The sequence below is a fragment of the Acanthopagrus latus genome, chromosome 13, assembly GCF_904848185.1.
Source record: "Acanthopagrus latus isolate v.2019 chromosome 13, fAcaLat1.1, whole genome shotgun sequence".
Lineage (NCBI taxonomy): Eukaryota > Metazoa > Chordata > Actinopteri > Spariformes > Sparidae > Acanthopagrus > Acanthopagrus latus.
Window position 1 is genome coordinate 21659753 of NC_051051.1, and position 20382 is coordinate 21680134.

General features: G+C 41.1%; 1 protein-coding gene across 6 annotated transcripts in view; it reads right to left on the bottom strand.

Moving 5' to 3' along the window:
• cadm1a (cell adhesion molecule 1a) overlaps positions 1-9235 on the bottom strand; it is a 394713-nt gene extending 385478 nt beyond the window's left edge. For 2 of the 6 annotated variants that reach the window (XM_037120290.1, XM_037120284.1), the window contains exon 1: positions 9052-9227. In XM_037120290.1, the coding sequence (XP_036976185.1) occupies positions 9052-9124 (73 nt within the window). In that variant the 5' untranslated portion in view covers positions 9125-9227. Of the gene's footprint in view, positions 1-9051 lie in introns of all 6 variants that reach the window. The other 4 variants (XM_037120286.1, XM_037120287.1, XM_037120283.1 and 1 more) reach the window with 3 other exon arrangements.
• Between the last annotated feature and the right edge of the window lie 11147 nt (positions 9236-20382).

Consider the following 20382-nt stretch of genomic DNA (forward strand, 5'->3'; position numbering starts at 1 on the left):
TGAAGCAAAAAAATTATAATAGGGAATGTTCTACATGCTTTAATAGCCTATGCACACAGCACAGGTCTTATTACAGGCTGTAACATCTCTAATGTAAACATTACTCAGTAGGCCTATATTGAGGGAAAATTAGCTTTATTTGTGATTAAAATATAACGATGAGGACCCCAACATTAGGCCTTTCTTTCCTTCTCAAACTTAGCGAAACTGCATATTTAACGGCCCAATTTTCTGAATTCCTGGGGGAGAAATCCCCATTACAAGAGACTCTATCCGCAGGCAGTGATGCTGGTAATGCGTTACTCTAATCTGACCACGTTTTTCAGTAACGAGTAATCTAACACGTTAATATTTCCAAACCACTGATCAGATTAAAGTTACTTCTTCAAGTCACTGTGCGTTACTATCATTATTGCCATTTTCCTTACTAAAAATATATATTTTTGCTTTCTTCTTGTCTCAGGGAGTGATGTCACGTATGCAACAAGTCATGTTCTCACTCACGTTTAACACCGCGCAGCAACACAAACACAAACAACAATGGAGGGAGGAGAGCGATGCGCGTTTTCTTGCTGGAAATACAGTCATCATTTTGAGTTCGAGTCAGCTAAAGATGAGAATTGTTTGAAAAGAAAGGTTTGTTGTACACTCTGTTTGTTGTACACCATTGAGACTTGACATGATAACACTGTGAGAAAGAGCCATTCTAGAATTAATTAATGAATTCATGAATTCAATGAATGATTGCAGCTTTGAGGGTATTGAAGGGTGATCACCTTTCCCCTAGGTTAATAGCGTATGACTTGTAGCCCCATTTAGATATTAGCTCCCAAAACAATGTACCATGACAATGATCCTGAAAGTATAGATCTAGCTGAGCAAGCAGTTTTTTGGAAAATCAGGAACAGTGGATTGCTTCTGACTGGCTCATCACCTGACCTCAATCCAACTAGTCATGGTTGTCATTTGTTTTAAACCGGACTAAAGGGAACAGCCCTTAAAACAAGCAAGACATGATGGCTGACAGCTGTATGGTGGTGCCTGAATTTGATTATTTCAAATTCAGCTTGACTGTCTGAGTAAGTCATTAAGTCCCTGGACTCTCTCTGTCTTGAATTAGCTGTTAAGCCCACGTGGGGTTTTTTTGCTTTGTTTTGGGTTTTTTTTGTTCTATTATACAGGTGACGTAGTGCAGTGCAGCCAATCACTGCAAGGCTCTGACAGCGACAGCTGAGCCGTAGCAGTGCTCTAAAAAACAAAGACTGGAGAGAAAAGCAGCGAGCGATGACTAAAAAACATTTTGTTCAAAAAAGGAAGTCATTCCTGCTCAAAGATGACAGCTGCCCTGACTTTATTTAGTGAAAAGTTCAAAATATTAGCAAGCTTATTTCGCTCTGAATGAGTGAAGCGAAAGGAGGAAGAGGGAAGTGTCAGACGGAGGGAGTGATGATGTCCTGTGTGCATTTGGCACACATGACACAGGACCTGAAGATTGTTGTCGCCTGATATGAAATTATCAAAGGCTGACAGAAAGGGCATTATGTAGAGTGGACCCGGTTCAGCAACATATCAATATCAGTCGTTACAGATGCTGAATTAAAACAGTTACTGATTAATTAACTAGATCAATAAAGCAGTCCTAAACGCTCATGGGGTTTCCATGTCTAACACCTGTGCAACCACTTATGGATGGGCCGAAGAACATTGCCATTGCCCACCAAGGTAAAAACTGCTGAACACCACCACACACAAGCAAGATGTGGTAATAACACCTGTCAAGCTCCAAATGGGTGGATTTTCTGTGGGATGAGTAAAATCTTATTTCTGTGCGATAAAAGTTTCACAAGTAAAAAGAGCAATTTATGGGGAAAGACTGGGTGAGTAGATAAGGGTGGGTTGAAACGAACAAATATTTTTATATTTGATTCTGTCAATTATCTTCACAAATTAACTGAACTAACTAGTCAATCAAATGTCAAAAAAACTTTTCAAAATACTAATTTCAAAATCCTTGACTGAGATGGTTAATTTACAAAAAAAGTATTTTCCTGGATCCACTATTCCATATCATCATATATCATCCAATATCATCATAAGAACATGTAAAAAGTAATTCCTTTTAAATGACTGTACCCGTAAAAGAGTGGCCTGTAAGACTATTTATCTCCGTCCTCTAAGGATGACATCATCATTCATTGTTGCTCTGTGGACTTAGTCATCCACCAGTTCAGCAAGTATCACCTAACCCCAAAACCAGTTCCACACAGCAGGCATCACACATGCATCATGTATGGAGTGAGGGGGAAACTACAAAAATCAAGACGGATGTACTGACTTTTTTAGTCAGAAACCTGTCGTGTCTGAGCCCAAGCTGAGGAAACTGATGATACTATTGGGGTTTGCTTTCTCAAACAGGACAGGCTCCTCCAGAGTCACAAAGGCCCTGTGCAACTCTATTCACAGCCTAAGAAGTGCCATAACTATAAAAAAAAATATCTTAGTGTGTAAAGCACCCCTTAAAATTCAAAATGGGTGATTTTGCATGTAATGACATATACTAAAAAAGTAATGCGTACATAACATGTTTATTCAATCCCTGAGTAAATCCACCACAGCTTTGTAATGCCTTAGCTCCTTAGACTACCATTCTCTGTCATTCATACTCTTCATGTGATTTACTGATTCTTTTAACTAGTCTGCTTTTTTTAAACACTTGCTAGAGGCCTCAGCTGGACAAGACTCCTACAAGTTATGTTTAGAAAATATTTGCATTCACCTCAGTAGCCTTTTGTGCATCAACATTATGTAAATATGATCATAAATATTCAAACGTCAGTCGAATTTGACTCATTTCACTTGTGCAGCCAGACTGTTGAACTGTACCTAGGCCAGTATGTTGCTTTCAACACAGCAGATTGCAGCCCACGCCCACCCCCTCCCCAATCCCTCCAGAGATTTGGAATGGCAGGGTGCTTACTTGACATCCCATCAGTTGGCGGCACACTAACAAGTAGGCCATAAACCTTTTTTCTCTCTTTGATTACACTAAGTGCACGGAGGCCAGATGCGACCCAGCCCAGTCATCTGTTGGCTTGCCAGCAGAGTCACTGTGGACTGGCGTGGGCAGGAGGGGGACGAGTGGGGGGGGGTCACTTGGGGTCCCCTCCCTTCAGGAATAAAGCCATTGTTCTTAATTACAGCAGCACAGGCTGCTGGGGGGTACAGAAGGAGAACAAGTCCATTTCCACACCTGTTTTCCATCACCAGGGCTCCTACCGGGTTGACTCCGAGCCAAACCACTCGGTGCGAGGATTCAACTGATCTGATATGTAACTGAACGTGCCTGTAGGCAATGTTTAGCGCCAGTTCACTGTGGTAACCGAAATGTCCATTTGCAGACCATGTCCGAAAAGAAAAGAAAAAAAAAACCTGTTCACTTAATTGTTTTTGTCAGGACAGAAAAGTCTGTGCATTGAGATCATTACACAGCGCTAAAACTACAAAGAAACTGAAGGCATGTCAGCACCAAAACAGCTTTTTATTACTATAACTTACCATTTCAGGTATAACAGATATTTGTGCCAGAATAAATGTCTACTGTTAAGAGAACATTTTGCAACATTCTATACAATCAATAAACAGTATCTTTAGGGGTCTAGAAAGAATGCAGCGTGTGATACTTGCCAGAAAGGGTGCCTCATTTAAGGACGAGTATATTTTGTACATTACAATGTGACCATGTACTGCTGATACAGTACCAGAATATTGGTACGAAAACAAATACAATAATTGTATTTTTCTTCCAATAGTTGTTGTGCAATAACTATAAAGAATAGCTTTAAAACATAACATTTTGAATTGAATCAGGATACATGATCACAAATCAGAGAAAACAAGATTATTAGTCAAGATCATGAATAAAGTAGGTAACTGTAATGATACGGAATGTTGTCTTAGATTTCAGTTATGATATGTCATGAGACCAGCCCTAATAGCTTTAGTATCATTGTCCACTGCAGGGATGGATGTAGCTGCATTACCTGATGTGCATCTTTGTGAATGCTGCACATAACATTCAATCTCATCACAATTACAGTATATTAACTATATATTGCCCAGTCCTGGTTTATTTCATATTATAGCCTACAACCAATATCAGCATGATCATGCTCTACTGATAAGTAATCTGGGCATGTCCATTTCATGAAGTACCCGACAAATTCTGAAAACATTGACTCTGTGCACCAATGTGAGGATTTTCTACTTTACTCTGTTTTAATTGCATCATTAACTGAATACAATTGGGTTTGGACTGTTTGCCCGACAAAACAATGCAACAAAGCAGCGTGACTATGCCTCTCAGAGGACTTTTACTGATGAATTTTGTGGATGAAATTAATCATTAGTTTTAGCCATAATTAGAATCATTTCGGCTTCAGGGTTTCACACAGAAAAATTAAACAGGTAAGACATCATACAAACTGCAACATATCCACTCCATAGAATTAACAACACTCTGATAGTACTATCTGGTTCAGTTTTACACTTTGCTATTGTGTTTTCTATACATTTTGCCCAAGTGACAAATCTGCGCACTTTAAAGACTTGTGTGGACTATTACACAACACTTAACCACTACATCACCTCTACTTCAAGTCGTAAATCCGTCATTAGCTACACAACAGATTTCAGTTTCTGAGTCTGAGTGAGCAACATGCTGGTCTGTTAAACAGGAATGATGTATGTGACTGCCTTGCTCAATAACTGGTAAACAGAATTGATGTTCAGAGTTTAATATCATGCTTCATCGTCTCACTTTTTGGCTTTAAGATCCAATAAATCTCTTTGGAAGGCAGCATGGAGATCAAATCATAGATGAGCTTTCACTCAGAAGGACTGGATGTAAATATTTACATCGAGATCCGTTCTGTACTTCAGGCATACAAAGGCAAACTCCCGCTAAAGGTCTGACAACTTTCCTAGCCAACCAAATGATCTCTGCCTAAATCTAACCACATTATTTGCACAGTGTTGTCACAACATAAACTAGAAAACTGAGCCTAAAAGAGTATAAACTTGAGATATAAAGGAATTTAAAATTCAACATATCAGTGGTTTGCAGAAACGAACATAGCCAACATTTATTTTGATTAAACCGATCACTGACTGCTACCACACTGCACTCCAGCACTTAGGACTTACTACTGACTCCCAAGCAGTCTATTTAAAGCTACTTTATATATAGTACCTCGAAAAAAAAAAATGTTTCGTTTACTGTTAATGAGCTGTTCCATTGCTCTGCTTTATAGTGTACATTATGCACATGTGCCTGTATGTTGTACAACAGCTGAGAGACCACAGTTTACACCTGAGTATCAGAATAATTACAATAAAGTTGAGTTGAATGGAATAATAAAAAAGGAATAATGTGCTAAAATATACTTAATCTTGTACCTGAGTCAACCAAGCTGTAACAGCAATGCCAGAAGAAAACAGGTGAATTAACTCAACACATGTTGCACCGCTACAAAGTAATAAGCTCCAAAGGGATCCACTCCTGTCAATCATCTAAGGAGAGCATGATTATTTCCTCTCTAAAAACAAAGGACCTGAAATTTCAGACTGTCAGTGGTAGATATGTTAGATCATCCACCAAAGCTCAAACGTACATACACCACAACTGCAGCTTTCTGAGACAGAGATAAGAAACATCACCAGTATCCAAGATCAAGCACACGGGAACTGTGTGCAAGTGCTAAAAGAACAGCTAATGTTTAACTCATAACCTCACATACCTATCAATGAACTGGTCATGTTGGCAAGCAACTGTCCTGCACTCACAGAAGAGCCCCTGCACTTACATGCACAATCACACCCATTACGTAACTTCACAAAAATGAAAGCGGAGATGCCTTTAACTTTAGTTGACGGATTGCCTGAGCAGGTTTTCAAGTCTGAGCAAGCATGTTGTCCGAGCCTGCTGCTATAATAACACCTGTGAAGTACCATGGCCCTGATATTCCAAAAGTATAATCCGCCATTACAATTGGACTTGCTAAATATTTCCACACAGAACCATGACAGAATCGAATAAGACGTACATTTTGATAGCGCAGCACCAAGCGTGCCTAAATTACAACAGGATACAAGATAATGATATGGCAGTCAGTACTGGCTGTATGATATTTCTTCTCTCTTTCCTCACAATACTTCTACAGAAAAGTGCCTTCTCTTTTAAATAACCTGCTCTATGAATATAATTTGATTAAAATGTATGAATTTATAAATCACAATTTCATTAGAAGCAGACAATCCATATACAAAATATCATTGCCATGGCCAATTTAAAGTCTAATTAAATGTAGAATCTACACTGATGACTGCAATTAGACTTATTTAGAATTGTAAGCAGAAATAATTTAGATATGAAAATATATAACACCTCTGTGTGTACGCATATAGGTAATTATACGATAATGTGTTTTATGCCATATGTCATCTCTAATTAACACAATAAAAATGTGATTTTACATTTCTATCTTGCCTCAAAATAGGGAGGAGTTCATCTCAGAGTTCATTTAGGGCCCCTTTATCTTCACAGAAAAGAATACCACCCAAATGAGTTTCACAAAAGCACATTTTTAAGAATTATGCCCTGTATGTTCCTGCTTCCTGCTGAGTCAGTTGAATGTATTCTGGACATATACACCAATGACTGACCAAATGCATCACTTATGAACTTATTTCCAATGGATGAACATGATCTCTGGGGGGTCCACTGTATCCTCCAAGCCCTCTAGAACAAGAGCGGTGGCAGTCGAACGCAGTGAACTGTGAATGCTTTCTCATAAATGCATTTTTCATTTGGAACACTTGTGTGATTTGATGACCATATGAGGCAAGCCCAAGTGCCAAAATGGAACTAACAGTTGGGGTGAAATTAATTAATGCAGCCTGACTGCAGTGCAATTCTGATCATCATAGCACCAACTTCATTTTGTGTTTGTACTGAGGAGGGAGAGAGAGAGAGAGAAAAAAGAATCCTGCAATGCTTAGCAAGATGTGAGCACACAGTGTGCGCTGGAGGTAAATAATTGATATGCTTTGTGCAAGCGTATCCCTGAGCTTTGTTTGAAATCAGTGGAGCCATTTCCATGAAGGTAAAAGCAGCGCTGCCCACTGCCCGAAGAACAACAAAGCCTCGCTCAGTTCGCTGCCGCTTCACAGAACTGTTTAAGTGACTTGGCGCATGAGAAAACATCATTGTGCGTCCATTTTTAATGGAAATGGATGGAAACGCTGCATGGATTAAGCCTGCAGGATAATCCACAATGTGACAAACGTCGACATCTGCCGCCCTGTCATTCTCACTGTTGGGAGGCTCGAACTCAGCAGAAAAAGGGTTTATATTCTTACGGGGAGCCGCTTCGCGCTGAATAACTTTGTGTTAGTAAGCGCTCATGACGGGACTGACTTGACATGAATGTGTGCTGTAACAGCAGCAAGTGCGCTGAAATCCGCCACAGTTTAAAGCCAGTTATATAATTGGGTAACCTAGTACTCGGCGCTTTTTTTTTTTTTTTTACATACAGCGTTGCCCCGACTACTATTATTGCACTACATCTTCATCGTATCAATGCGCAAAGATGAACAACCCCGGAGGCGAGTGAACGTCTCCGAGTAGTTCACGACTCCACACGGAGCACACATCCTTATAATACGCTGGCAGCGTGGGTCACAGCACTTTCTCCCGTCACAGTCGATGGATGTAACGCGTGTGCCTGTTCCGCAGCCCGCCAACTCACCAACACACGCTCGCAACATCACCGATCGTTTAAAAGCCACACGCGTAAAAAGGGGAAGTAGCGATCGTGTCGCTGTGATTCACTCCTCAGCATCTTTATCTGTAACCCATCCACCTCTTGAAAGCACCCGACTCACATTTCGGCCACTACACCCGAGCGAGCCCCCTTTCTTGTATGTTTCCCTGCGCGGTGCCACCGTGAATCCATCCCCGATGTTAACGAAAAACACAGCCCCGGAACGTGATGTGGAATACCACGCGAATTAATCTCGTGTTCACCAGAAAGAGTATATATCTCGCAGGGGGGACATTTAAAGCGTTGGGTGGTCCACTCTGATGGGGCTTTACAATTCGGCGTGTATCCAGAAAAACGAGTGGCACTTCTTTCATTCACATTTCAACTTTCATAACGGGCTCGTCCGTCCTCGTAACAGCCTCAGCAGCGAAATCCTCAGGAGGAGGGGGACGATAGTGAACAACTAGTAAAAACTGGGATTAAACAGACAACAGATGCTGACTCGGGAGATGTCTTAGCGCCGAACTGTCAACGAGGCATGTTATCACTGGAGTTTGTTTTTTTTCTCGAGTTTCGTCCTAACGTGTGCAAAACCTTCGGCTCAGTGACGCCCAGTTAAATCCACGCAGTTTTGCCGTAGCGTATCCTCAAAAACTGCACGTTGTCGTTGGGGGGGGTTGCTGCATATTCTACTTTAACGCACCGCTGTTCTCTCTGATTTCGCAGCAGCCAGAACAACATGCCACAAAAGTAAACCAAGCTAGCTGACTGACGGGACAAAAAACAGCCATTTAAAACCTGTCAACTGTATCTGTCTGTGGCGACCAAAGACTACGACATTTGTTCTCTCCACGGCGGAATTATCCACATTTAAGAGTTTGCAGCTGTGGCGGCGGCAAACGCGATTTATAATGGTGAGCTGACCAAAGTGATGTATTCTTCGGCAGCGTCTCCCCGTACCGCCTGTTTGTACAGGCTGCATGACACACACACACAAACAAATGTCTTTCTCTTCTGAATTGTGTATTTTAAACTTTACGGACAGTTAGCTTCTCCTACTCGCTCCGCAAACGTCAAGGACTGCATCCCAACGGTCCGCCGCGCGCGTTCAAACATAACATTAAAACAAAAGGACATTCCTGCATGTTTATCCGTGAAAATACGCCAGGACAGTGTGTTTTCCGCTCAGACAGCAAAGGTGAAACAAACAAACAAACAAACAAAGTCCTACCTTTGTGAAGAGCCGCTTGAAACATGAATAAAAAGAGAATAGTCGCGAGAGAGCCGCTGCCAGTGTTCGCCATGTTGGACACCTGCTTCAGTATGGCAGAGAGAGGCGGCTTCACCTATAGCTACAGCGGGACTCGCTTAATGAGATGCGAGCGAGGGAGGGAGGGAGGGAGGGCTCTGTTTATGATATTCATTTAATACCGCCGAATGATGATGAGTCACGTAGCTCGTGATGAGCGTGTCTTTTTGTATTTCTACAACTGTGTCAAGGTTCTTATATTAAAAGAAAACAAAACAAACAAACTCATATTCGCTAGCTTTTATCGATGTGTTCTGCTGCAGGAGTGGTGAGGAGGAGGAGTGTGTGTGTGTGTGTGTGCGTGTGTGTTTGTTTGTCTGCATGTGTTGATATTGGATGAGTCCCATCCTCATCATGGGGGAAAACGGTCCGGTTATTTTGCCATTCCGAAAACTGCTCTGATGAAGCACCCACCTGTAATAACTAGGGAATGTTTCAGATGAGCAGGGACTGACATAATATTTTTGGGGTACTGAGGCCCGCCCCCCTCCACCCTGTGATTGACCACCTGTGCTTCTCAGATTCAGGAGGCAATTAAACATCTGGACAGTTTGATGATGGAGCAGAAAGATGCGAGGAAAATAGGGTACTATTCAATATACGTTTATCGCATGAACTCTTTCTGATGACTCATGTCGCTCATTATAGTCTTTATATTCTATAGCTCTTTCAGTGTTCTTAGATTAGGAAAAGGGGAAAGGGTCCTGGTCCATTCATGCAGTGCCCTCTCTTGCACTGAATACATGTAGATTTTTTTTTATTTTATTATTTTTCTTTTTTTTATGTGTTTGGCATTCCAAAAACTGCACCAATTAAGCACCCACGTGTAATAGCTAGGGAATGTTTCAGATGAGCAGGGCCAGACCCAATATTTTTGAAGCCCCGAGGCCCCCAACCCCACCATTCTTTGCCTGCACTTCTTGGATTCAGGAGGGAATGAAGCATCGGGACGGCGTGATGATGGAGCAGAAAGATAATGGATTCGGTTGGTCCTATGGGGCAGCCGACCTGGAGAGCTGGTCGGATGCCGGTCTTGTTCACTCTTCCCAGGAATGCCAATATTAGCCTCACTTTGTTGTCCGTCCCACAGCCGCACTCACCGACCAAACAGTGCATTACAGTGGCGAAGTTTCTCCTGCTGGATGCCCTCTTCAATTATGTATATCCTAAACCTTCTGCTTGGCAAAACACAGGGCAGGAGCTAACACAAACTTTACAGGTGAAAGCAAAATTATGTAACCCTTTTATACCTTAAAATAACAGCATCAAACTCATTTTAATGGTGCAGTGTCTTGTAGCAGGTGCCTCTGTGTCAGCCGCTCCGCCCCCCGTCACTTGTTTCTGCACCATGTAAGATTAGTGGGAGGGAAGGATCACAGCGTTACATACATGTTTACCTCAATATGCATTGTAATCCCATGACATTGTAATGACATAATGAGTTCTGTTTGTAGTTAGCACCTACATTACATCTGACAAACTCTTACAGACCGAGGATTTGCGCTGTTCCGCTCCAAATCTATGGGGGAAAATGCCAATCTCTGCATGATGTTTCTTTAAAAGCTAAGGCTACGGGTCGTCAGTATCCAGTGTTGCATAAATGCCTTTAGTCTTTTCTTTTTCTCGAATGCCAAATTTGGCATCACGATGTAAAATAGAGTTGCTGCTGCTCCATGCTGTAATGATTATTCCGCCATCCCCTCAAAACAATATTCAGGACGCAGAGTTTTTAAGTCTGATAAACTGTGACCAGAAGTACCTATAGCTCTATGGCACTTCAGGAGGTCAGTAGGCCATTTTCAAATTGCTAAAAATACTGCAGCCACACATCAAAAGGTAAAGAACCAGACATGGAAGGTTACTGCAGTCAAACACCAAGAGATACAATACAGGTAAATGCAACACTATGATAGTTTACTGACAGGCTGAAATGATCATTTCCAGTTTTATTTCAATTAATCAGTTCTTTGTTTATTAATTCACACATACATAACCTTTTGATTGTCTTTTGCTTTGTTTAAGGTAAATCCAGCATCTTTCAACATCACCACATGTACCCGTCTAACCTAAAGTTCATAGCTATAGCTCTCGAACCTTGTTTGTGAAATAACCAAGCTGTCCTGAAAGCTCTGTTTACCAGAAGCAAATATCCGATGTGTAAGGCAAACATAACTGAACATGAAGCCAGTTCTGTCCTTTATTTATGTTCAATATATTTGGACAGCACAAAAGCGTGTGACGTATTGATGTGACCCCGAAGTCATCTACTCTGAAGGTAAGACAATAATAATTCACAAAGGCAGAAAGAGAAGTGACAGAAAAGAAAAGAAAAGAAAAGAAAAGAAAAGAAAAGAAAAGAAAAGAAAAGAAAAGAAAAGAAAAATGAAACTAACCTGATAAAATCATAAACTCTTTGTCGTTGATGGCCATCAGAATTAACAAACACCAGCGAGCTTTTTCAATAGTTTTTATGATAATACAAGAGGCATCTTATTTCAGCTCACTATCTTGGGCAGAATTTGCACATCCAAACCTGCCTGGATTAAAATGTAATGTTATGCAATATGAACATCAAATACAAATGTCAAACAGATGCTATATTTAATTTCATGTCTTTTGTGCTGCAAATATAGCTGAGAGTTGAAAGAAGATGGTTGGAGGTGGATCGACTTGAATCGAGAGCGTCGGGTCCCTCTTCACCGAAGCAGTCTGTTACAGCCTCCACTTTTGTGCTGACGTGGCACAACCGTGCCTGTCGATCGCACGTCCGATCTTATCCTCACTCATGAGAGCGTGATACCATGAAACCTGGAGCACACTGTCTTGTCCCCCTTTTTTTTAAAAAAAAAAAAGATTAAAAAACAGTGACCACAAGGCTGTGTTCTTTACGTGTAACTCCTTGAGTGTTCATGACAAATGACTGCAGATCTGATGGCTACAAATTCATTGACCAAACTCTGGCTTCAGGTTCTGATACAAGGTAGTACAACTTATGAACCGCCTTTTGCATAGAACATGATGTTACAAGCGCTAGAAAGAAATTGAATAGGAAAAACATCGGCTTCAGATCAGACAGGCCTTCCCTCCAAAACCCCGCAGTAAGCTATGACAGTGAAAGAGCACAACCTTGAAACAGGCAAAAGTAAAAGTCATGCAGCTGGTTAATGTTATTAATTAGACCTGTTTTTCCTGCTACATTTCAAAATCTCTGCTCCCAGTCACAAAGAGGTGACTATGACAGGTTAAACCCCGAAAAAGCAGAGCTAGCTATACTTCACCAGACAGATAATGATCTCTGTACTGTACCTCTAACAGGTTTTTGTAGCCTGGTGACAGAGCGCCAGTGGTGCCGACTAAATGTGCTGCCCCATTGAAGGTTCGCCCAACTCTTACCCAGCCTGGCAGGTGGCGGATCAACGTATTGGTGGCCCAATGTCAAATCTCTTGTATGTAGTTCTGTATAGCCACAAGGTGCTCGCCAGTAACCTCAGACCAGTTTGCCAAGGGTGACAACCAACAAATCCAGCTCCCATGGGCATGGTGGTATATAATATTTATTAATTTATTTCCAAGATGATAAGTAAATATTCTCAGTCATTTCATTAGCCCATTAAAAGAACAGTACATGTGTGCTTCAATTAATTCATATCACATATTCACATATTATTTTTATGATTCATTTGAGTTTAAAAAGAAGAAAATGCAGGATAATTAAATGTTCAAATTAAGGAGATGAAATTAAATGATTTTCATTTAATAATCAGTTGTGTAACGTTTCATATGACCATTTTTTGAGAATCATCAACACTCATAAGTGAGGGGATACTCATGGTATGACAAAAAGGCTCAGGGGGTACACAAGACAAAAAAAAGGTTGGGAACCACTGCATTAAGTAAACTCCAACTTGGCTCCCGATACACATAAATGATATTAAGAACCAGACCTCAAAGGTTTTGCCATTTGTTGAGTGCCCAGCATCATTTCTGTGGTTAGAGACTGAAGGTGAAATGAATGCATGAATTATCATCTCCAACTCTCTATCCCGACTTTGGCAACATTCCATAGCAGTAAAAAAAACACAATGACACTGTTTGATTGCAGTGCCTAAATGAGTGTTAAATAAGAATGTTAGAAAGCTTCCACTACATCGCTCTTACAAAGCACACACTGCAAAATGCTCACTGTTGTGACCAGCGCAACATGCACATTTTCAAGTAGGTGGAGTCAAAGAGGTGCAATTAACATAATAATATACCAACCCCTTTAAACCCCTATAGTTTAGTAGGGTCCCTAGTGGGCATTGGGTCAGTCTTGAAAAGCTGAACAGCCATATCTATGTTATTCTAACATATTTGCACTTAGGTTTTCCATACAGCCGTTAAAACATAATCAAACTAATGCCCATACTATTAACTGTGTGCATATATGCATATCATGCACTGCACCTCCTCTGATAGGGTAACTGAAGTGCAGGTTTTCAATATGTTTATATAACCATGCATTATTTAGTATTCTATATTTATGTTCATATCCCCCCCTTTGTATATGCTATTGCCTTTGTTGCAGAGGGATTTTTCTCCAGAAAATAATCATAGGATTATATTCCTTTTTCCTATTCGTATCCATGTTAACAGTGTGACTCCAACAATTCAGACAAACAAACAGAGCACAACACAAAAAAAGAAACTTTAACTGGTCAAGATCCTCCAAATTGCAAGCATTACAAAAGCTCCAGAGATCAATTTCCCTCGGAGATTCTTGGAAGAAGCTTAATTCTGTTCCCCAGGCAGTTTTCTTGAAATAAAAAGGAAAGCAGTGATTCCTGTTAAGACTGTGAATATTGATGGACAACTCTGCGGTCAGCTGGTAAGCCAGAGCGAGTGCGATTTAGACGCAGACTGTGTTTAAAACCCCAGAAGCTGAATTTGGACAAGCTGCTCCCCCAGCACACATTCATCTGCTCGGCTCCAGCTCACACTCTCTGAGAGAGACTCAGCATATTTTATTGTTATCAGCCTCATCATAAGGACCTGTGTCGGTGAAAACACTCCACCAAATCTCTCGGCAAACTCTTGAGTAGTTGTCAATACATCTTTCTCTGCAGAAGTGTTGGAAGAACTGACCATCGTGACATGACCAACTGATTTACCAACATTGCCATCTGTTGGCCCCACTGCTCACAGAGCAAGCGAGGAAGAAACCTTGAGCAGGAACAAGTGAAAGATGCCGGCACAAAGGACTAAAATGGACAGTGACATCAAGGCATATGATTCAGATGAATGTATATCTTAATGGATGGGTGGCCATTGTCACCATCCCCAGCTTTCAGAAACACTACGCCAGGGCAGTGTGTAGCAGAGAGAAAAGATAAACAGCCACACACATACATGGCTCACAGAGTCAGACACAGTTTGCCAAATGCACACAGATAGCAGTGCGACTGAGTGTGGTGGTGCAGCAACCAGGAATGTAGGAGGTAGTGCTGGGTTCACTTCCCACTGGCCTGTTTCTGTATAACAGCTGCCTGGGTCGGGGCAGGAGCAGAGACTGCCGCCAGTGAGCTAGACGGCGGTAATGTCGGTCATATGACAATGAATGATAGATAGGCTATGAGTTTCAATTTGAAGGTTTCCACAGTCAGTGCTTTCTTTATCGCATAAGGGCTGTTGATTCCCGAGAAGGAAGACAGTCTGCTGCCTGCAGATTTTCTGATTCTCTGGACAGTAAAGTGGCAAATGTCCTGCAATCTTAGGTCGAGGGGGATTACATGATGGATGATGAGAGTGGATAAATGTAGTCGTGTAAGCCCATGATGATTTAACCTGTGCACTTTAAAGAAAGGTGTGAGTTAAAAATAACTTTCTTATGTCAAGCCATGAACAAGACTTGCTTAGGTTTAAAATGTTAATTGATTAAAATGTTTTGGTTGGGTGTAGGCACCAAAAACACGTGATTGGATTTTGGTATGGAAATCATTTGGTTACGTTTATGTACCAAAACTACATTATTAGCTTTATGCACTTAAACCTTTTGCTAGGTTTAGGCACCAAAAATATGTGGTTAGGTTTAGGTATTAAAACAACACGGTTAGGTTTATGCACCCAAACTACCTGGTTAGATGTGGGGACAAAAAACTACTTTGTTAAGTTCAGGAAAAGGTCATGCTCTGGGTCCTAATAACTATGTTCAGTCAAATTACATAATAACTTATGTTAAGTGATTTACGTAACTTCCCTTGCACTATGTAACTTTAAAACAAATCAACCTTCACACTTGGTAACATACAGGACTCTAACTCAAGTCTCCTGGGGGAATTTCATTTGTATGACCCACCCAGCCACCTCGTCCGAATAGTGGGGTGCATCCACAAATTACATTAGATGGGTACCTACAGTATTAAACTTTGAAGTGCAGGGCCACTGACTGGTGTGCTATATTGGACGCAATGGGAGTAAGAATGGGCCGGCACGAGAGGATGAACAGACGCTCCAATGGGTATCAATGATAGCCAGGAGGTGTTTTAGAAAGGAACCTGAGGTGCGAGACTCAGGTTGGGGGCAAGTCCTCAATGAAGCCTCATAGCTTCATCATCCCCCCCCCTGTGGTCCCTGTAATGGAAGAAAAAGGCGAGGGAGCATAAAAAGAGGTTTGGAAAGGAGGCTTGTGAAATGTGAGGCAAACAAGAGAGAAAGGGATTACAGAGACACACCTACATACATAAGCAAAGGAAGATGAACTAATGTGTCAGCCATCATTCATGTAGTATTTGCATAGGCGCCATCCATGCAAATGTTACATTAATGATGGCTCTCACGTTAGTTCACCTTATTAGCTCGTTAGCTTAATATTATTTAGCAAACTTGATAGCCTGCTGGTTAATTGTGGAAATAGCTGCATACATATTGATGCAGTGGTGTTTGCTGTTTTCATGTCACAATTAGGTAACACTGCTATGGAATTATAATTAAACACTGACTTGAAACCGAACCAATGATGGATGACATAACATGTAACCCCAACTGGATGCAAGTCTACTTTTGCACGGATGGTTATAGTCTAAAACCTCAGAAGAAACATGTTTCCATGCCACAAATTTTACCCCTTTATACTGAAGTAACCAGGTGGGCACTTAGGTGCACCCTTTTGCAGCTGTCACCATTGTAGGAGTTTAAGTGATGTGGCTGCGTCGCTATTATGCTTAACAAATGCTTCCCCTCTATGCCTGCTCCGTGTGTGTAGCTGTGGCACGTGTAAAAATTCTATTTTTACTGGCAGCTGCATTATCTTTTGTGCAAGATTCAGTCACCCAAATTTGTTTGCAGCTTGCAGCAGGAAGAGCTACGTGTGCTCGTTTTAGAATAATATTACAAGATATTGGGTATCGATGGCCACAGATCATCAGACGCCCTCATGCCACCCCTGTTTTTGAAAAGTTGATGTACTAGTTTGTGGATGCAAGTACAGAAAGAGAAGGACACAGCCGCCATTTAATTTGATCTAATCATTCACGTGAATGACGTCACACAGCAGAACCTCTAGTGATACATGGCGTTGCTGCGAGACAGACAGGAAGAGAGACGATGAGAGGCAGAGCAAGAAGGTTTCGAAAATGTGATGCTCAAAAATTTCAATTAAAGCCAAACATGAAATGATGTTTCAGGAAGTTTTTACAGTTCACTGATGACGATTGCACATTTGCATTTTGTCAAGGCTTGAAATAATGGCAGGAGAATATAAGTAATTGGAACAGTTGAAGGAGTGAAGCAGAGAGAGGGGAGAGGAAATGGGCTTTCTAGTGGGGCTGTGTTAAAGCCCCAGTATACATTTATAACCCTATAAAACTGGGACTTTTTCTCATTTGTTGAAACTGATTTATGTTGTCATTAGAGCTCAATTCTCGAGGAAATATGCTCGGTAGTTCCTATCATTTCAGTGACTGAATGGTTTGCTCGGATAATAAGTGCTTTGTTTTTTTTCTTAGCAGAGAGAATGTTTTTTTTTTTTGCTGTAACAGTTACAGCCCTCTGTTAAAGAAGGGCACTGACACGAGTCAGTTACTACTGCTATAAACAAAGAAGAGGATGTTTTATTTTGAAGATTCAATATAAACATTTGGTCTGGTCAGACACATTCAAGTAGTACTATGAGCAGTTACTTTTGTTTCGCACATGATTTTATACATCTGTATGTCTGTTGTTTACAATGCTGTTGTAAACAACACATCCCAAATCTCTAACCCTGACACTAATGTTGTTTGTTCAGCAAGACACCGAACCACAGGTTGCTTCCAATTGGGTGGCCAGTCCCTTGCATAAAATGTGAACAGCTTTTTCCTTGAAGGTAGAAAAGTGCTATGTAAGTGTGGTCCATTTAGCAGAAATGTTGCCATCACTCACCACTGAAGCTTGAATGGAAGAAACCTTTTGGATAGACGTTTAAACATCTTTAAAACCTCAGTCCTCTGATTTGCATTTAACACTACAGACAGATTGTCAGCCTTCGTTCTACCTCAGAATGGAGCCTTCTGCTTTTTAAGAGTTCTCTCTACCACTGTCAAGCATGTAAATACTCAACATCAACATTTTAATATGCATGGATGGACAGGTGCTGGACCTAACCTTGAATTGCCTAACCAGGAATGATGGAGTCAACCCATAAATGTCAGCTAAGTATGTTTCTGCCAAAAAAACACAATTAAACATGAGTGTTTCTTTATGTTACAACTTTGTGTTTGTTCAGGTTGAATTTTCTATTTGTCTCTTGTCAAAACACTGAGCTTATGGTTCAGTTAGGTTTTACACACAAAACCCATGCGCTTAGGGCCAAGAAAACATCACGGTTTGGCTTAATTTTCCTGATTTGGTCTCCACGATCACGGATGGAGATGGTCCCAAAAGGCGTAACAGAAATGTCTGAAAATGTCTGCTGGTCTTCTATACCAAGTCTTCTTAATGACATCCAGTATTGTGACTTGAACTGTCATTGGTCATTTGGCAGCCTTGTTGGCCTGTAATAATTGCAACCACCATCCCACTCCACCACCTAATGTAAAAGTCAGCTGATAACCAAATAATGTGAACATGATGTGCCACATTTGGTTCAAATGTCAACCTTTGATTTATCTGTGGTTTGCTGAAACTTTGACCACAAACATCAGATCTTGGCGACTGGGCTGGATTGAGTCTAACTTCCAAAGCTAACTTGCATCGTGTGCTAGGATGTTTACATGAGCTTGGTTCAGTCCACTTTGTACATGATGCATGCCCAGCTCAGACCAGTATTTCTGTAGTTTCTACCTGTTTCTTCTGTTTGTACCTGTTTGTACAGATATCAGCCTTATACTGATATTTACTGGTAGCTGATATCCGTGTTGAAGTTACGGCTGATTCTTGACAAATCTATCTTGCTGTTGCTGCTTCATACTGCTGAGGACAGGAGCTCCAACATGTTTCTCACCAAGTTGGCTGGGCTTCATTTGCAAACAGGTATGATTTAACACAAACTGAAATATTCTGGGCTATTTGGTAAGTGGAAATGTATTGCAGAAAGGAATACTTCAACAGTAACATTTATAGTGAGCCACAGAAACTGCAGGCGGCAACAGGCTCTTACTGTGTTTGTTACTAGCCTCCAATACATCATCAAACTTACCTTGCTGTGCTGTGCGATGGAAAAACGGCTTGACTGCTCACAGCCATTCATGACAGTGTTTGGTGCGATTACCTCCCCTACCTGGGAAATAAACCTATTGGGCTTTACAAAATCAGCTGAATAGATCTATCCAACCCCTTTAATGGCTTGAGTGTTGCATTATTACCTGGCAGCGACAGCAGGCCGTGGTTAAACTTAAAGGTCTACTTTGTAGGAAAGTTGATTTTTGAGCCTCATTTCCAACTTACTGCCTCAAATACAGAAGCTTTGGGATTGTAGGTTGGGTCAGTTGCCATCCCAAAGCATCAGTGTTTGACAAGTTGGTTGTGAGGCTCGAAAATCAACCTTCTTCCAAAGTCTGCCCCATTCTTCATGTTCTGGACACTGCTTCAAACATGTTGGGTGCCTCGGGTACTTGGAGTTGCTTTGTGACAACCTGGAAACATTGGGTTGACACGTGAGTTTCGCTGAATCAATCAGGAAGCGTGGACATCAGGGACTGTCTTTGGAAAAAAAAAAAAAAAAGGCCTTCTGATAAACCCACAGGGTGCAGACTGCTGCAACTACAGCCGTGCATTTCTTTAATCTTCTAATGTTGTGTTTTTCAATAGCTGCGGATTATGCAGTTCATTGACATTCTCTCCGGTTGATTGTGATTTCCTATTCAGGCCTTTGATGCGGGCCAGATTTAAACATTCTGTTTGTGAACCGTCCATACCTTTGGTCTGTCGAGAGCTTGGCAGGAGCGGAGACTGACGAGCCAAGCATTAGTCACCTCCCCCTGAAAAGAGCCAGGGGTGGTGTGAGGTTCGTGTTGTTCAAAGGATCACTCCCCTCCTTCATCTGTATGTGCGATGATGCCAGTGCATCCACTGACATGAATGAAAACACATCACTAAACTCTTTAAAGCATGTTTATGTCCCATGATTGAAGTGATTTGGGGATTTTCCTTTATGTGTCTCCAAATGTGTATTTATGTGTCGTCATATATACAAATCTCCTGATCCTCAGATTTAATGAAATGAGGATTTTTGGAGATATTATCAAAAAACACGCACATCCTGTTTTCTTCTGATGATACATTTTCATGCTAGTCAAACAAATGTGAGTTGAATCCCTCAGGCTAAGTGCGTTTTCCTACATTTTTATCCTTTGGCTTTGTGTGTGTGTGTGTGTGTGTGTTTTCATGGATATTTCGCAGTATTTCAACTAATTGCGTGCATGCACTCTTGGGCACGGGGTAAAAAGGGCATGTTTCCCCCCCAAATTTGCCAGAGAGGTTAAGTGGAACACCCCTTTGAAAATTTGCTTCTCAGATGATATTTTGTTCCCTTTTAAAAGAAAGAAGAAAACTGTTTTGAAACCACTAAAGTCTAGCTTAACTCTCTTGAAATAATAGTTGACAGGAGACATGATAAGAAAATTAAGATTTGATCACCTCGATTTTTGGGAGGATGACAGGAATTTATAACAAATGCAAATGTGTATATAGCACACAGAACAGATTGCTTTTGCATGGAATATTGTTTGTGATCTCACATATTGTCTCACTGAAAACAAATTCCTCTCTCGTCCTGCCGCCCATTTCATCTCTGCATGG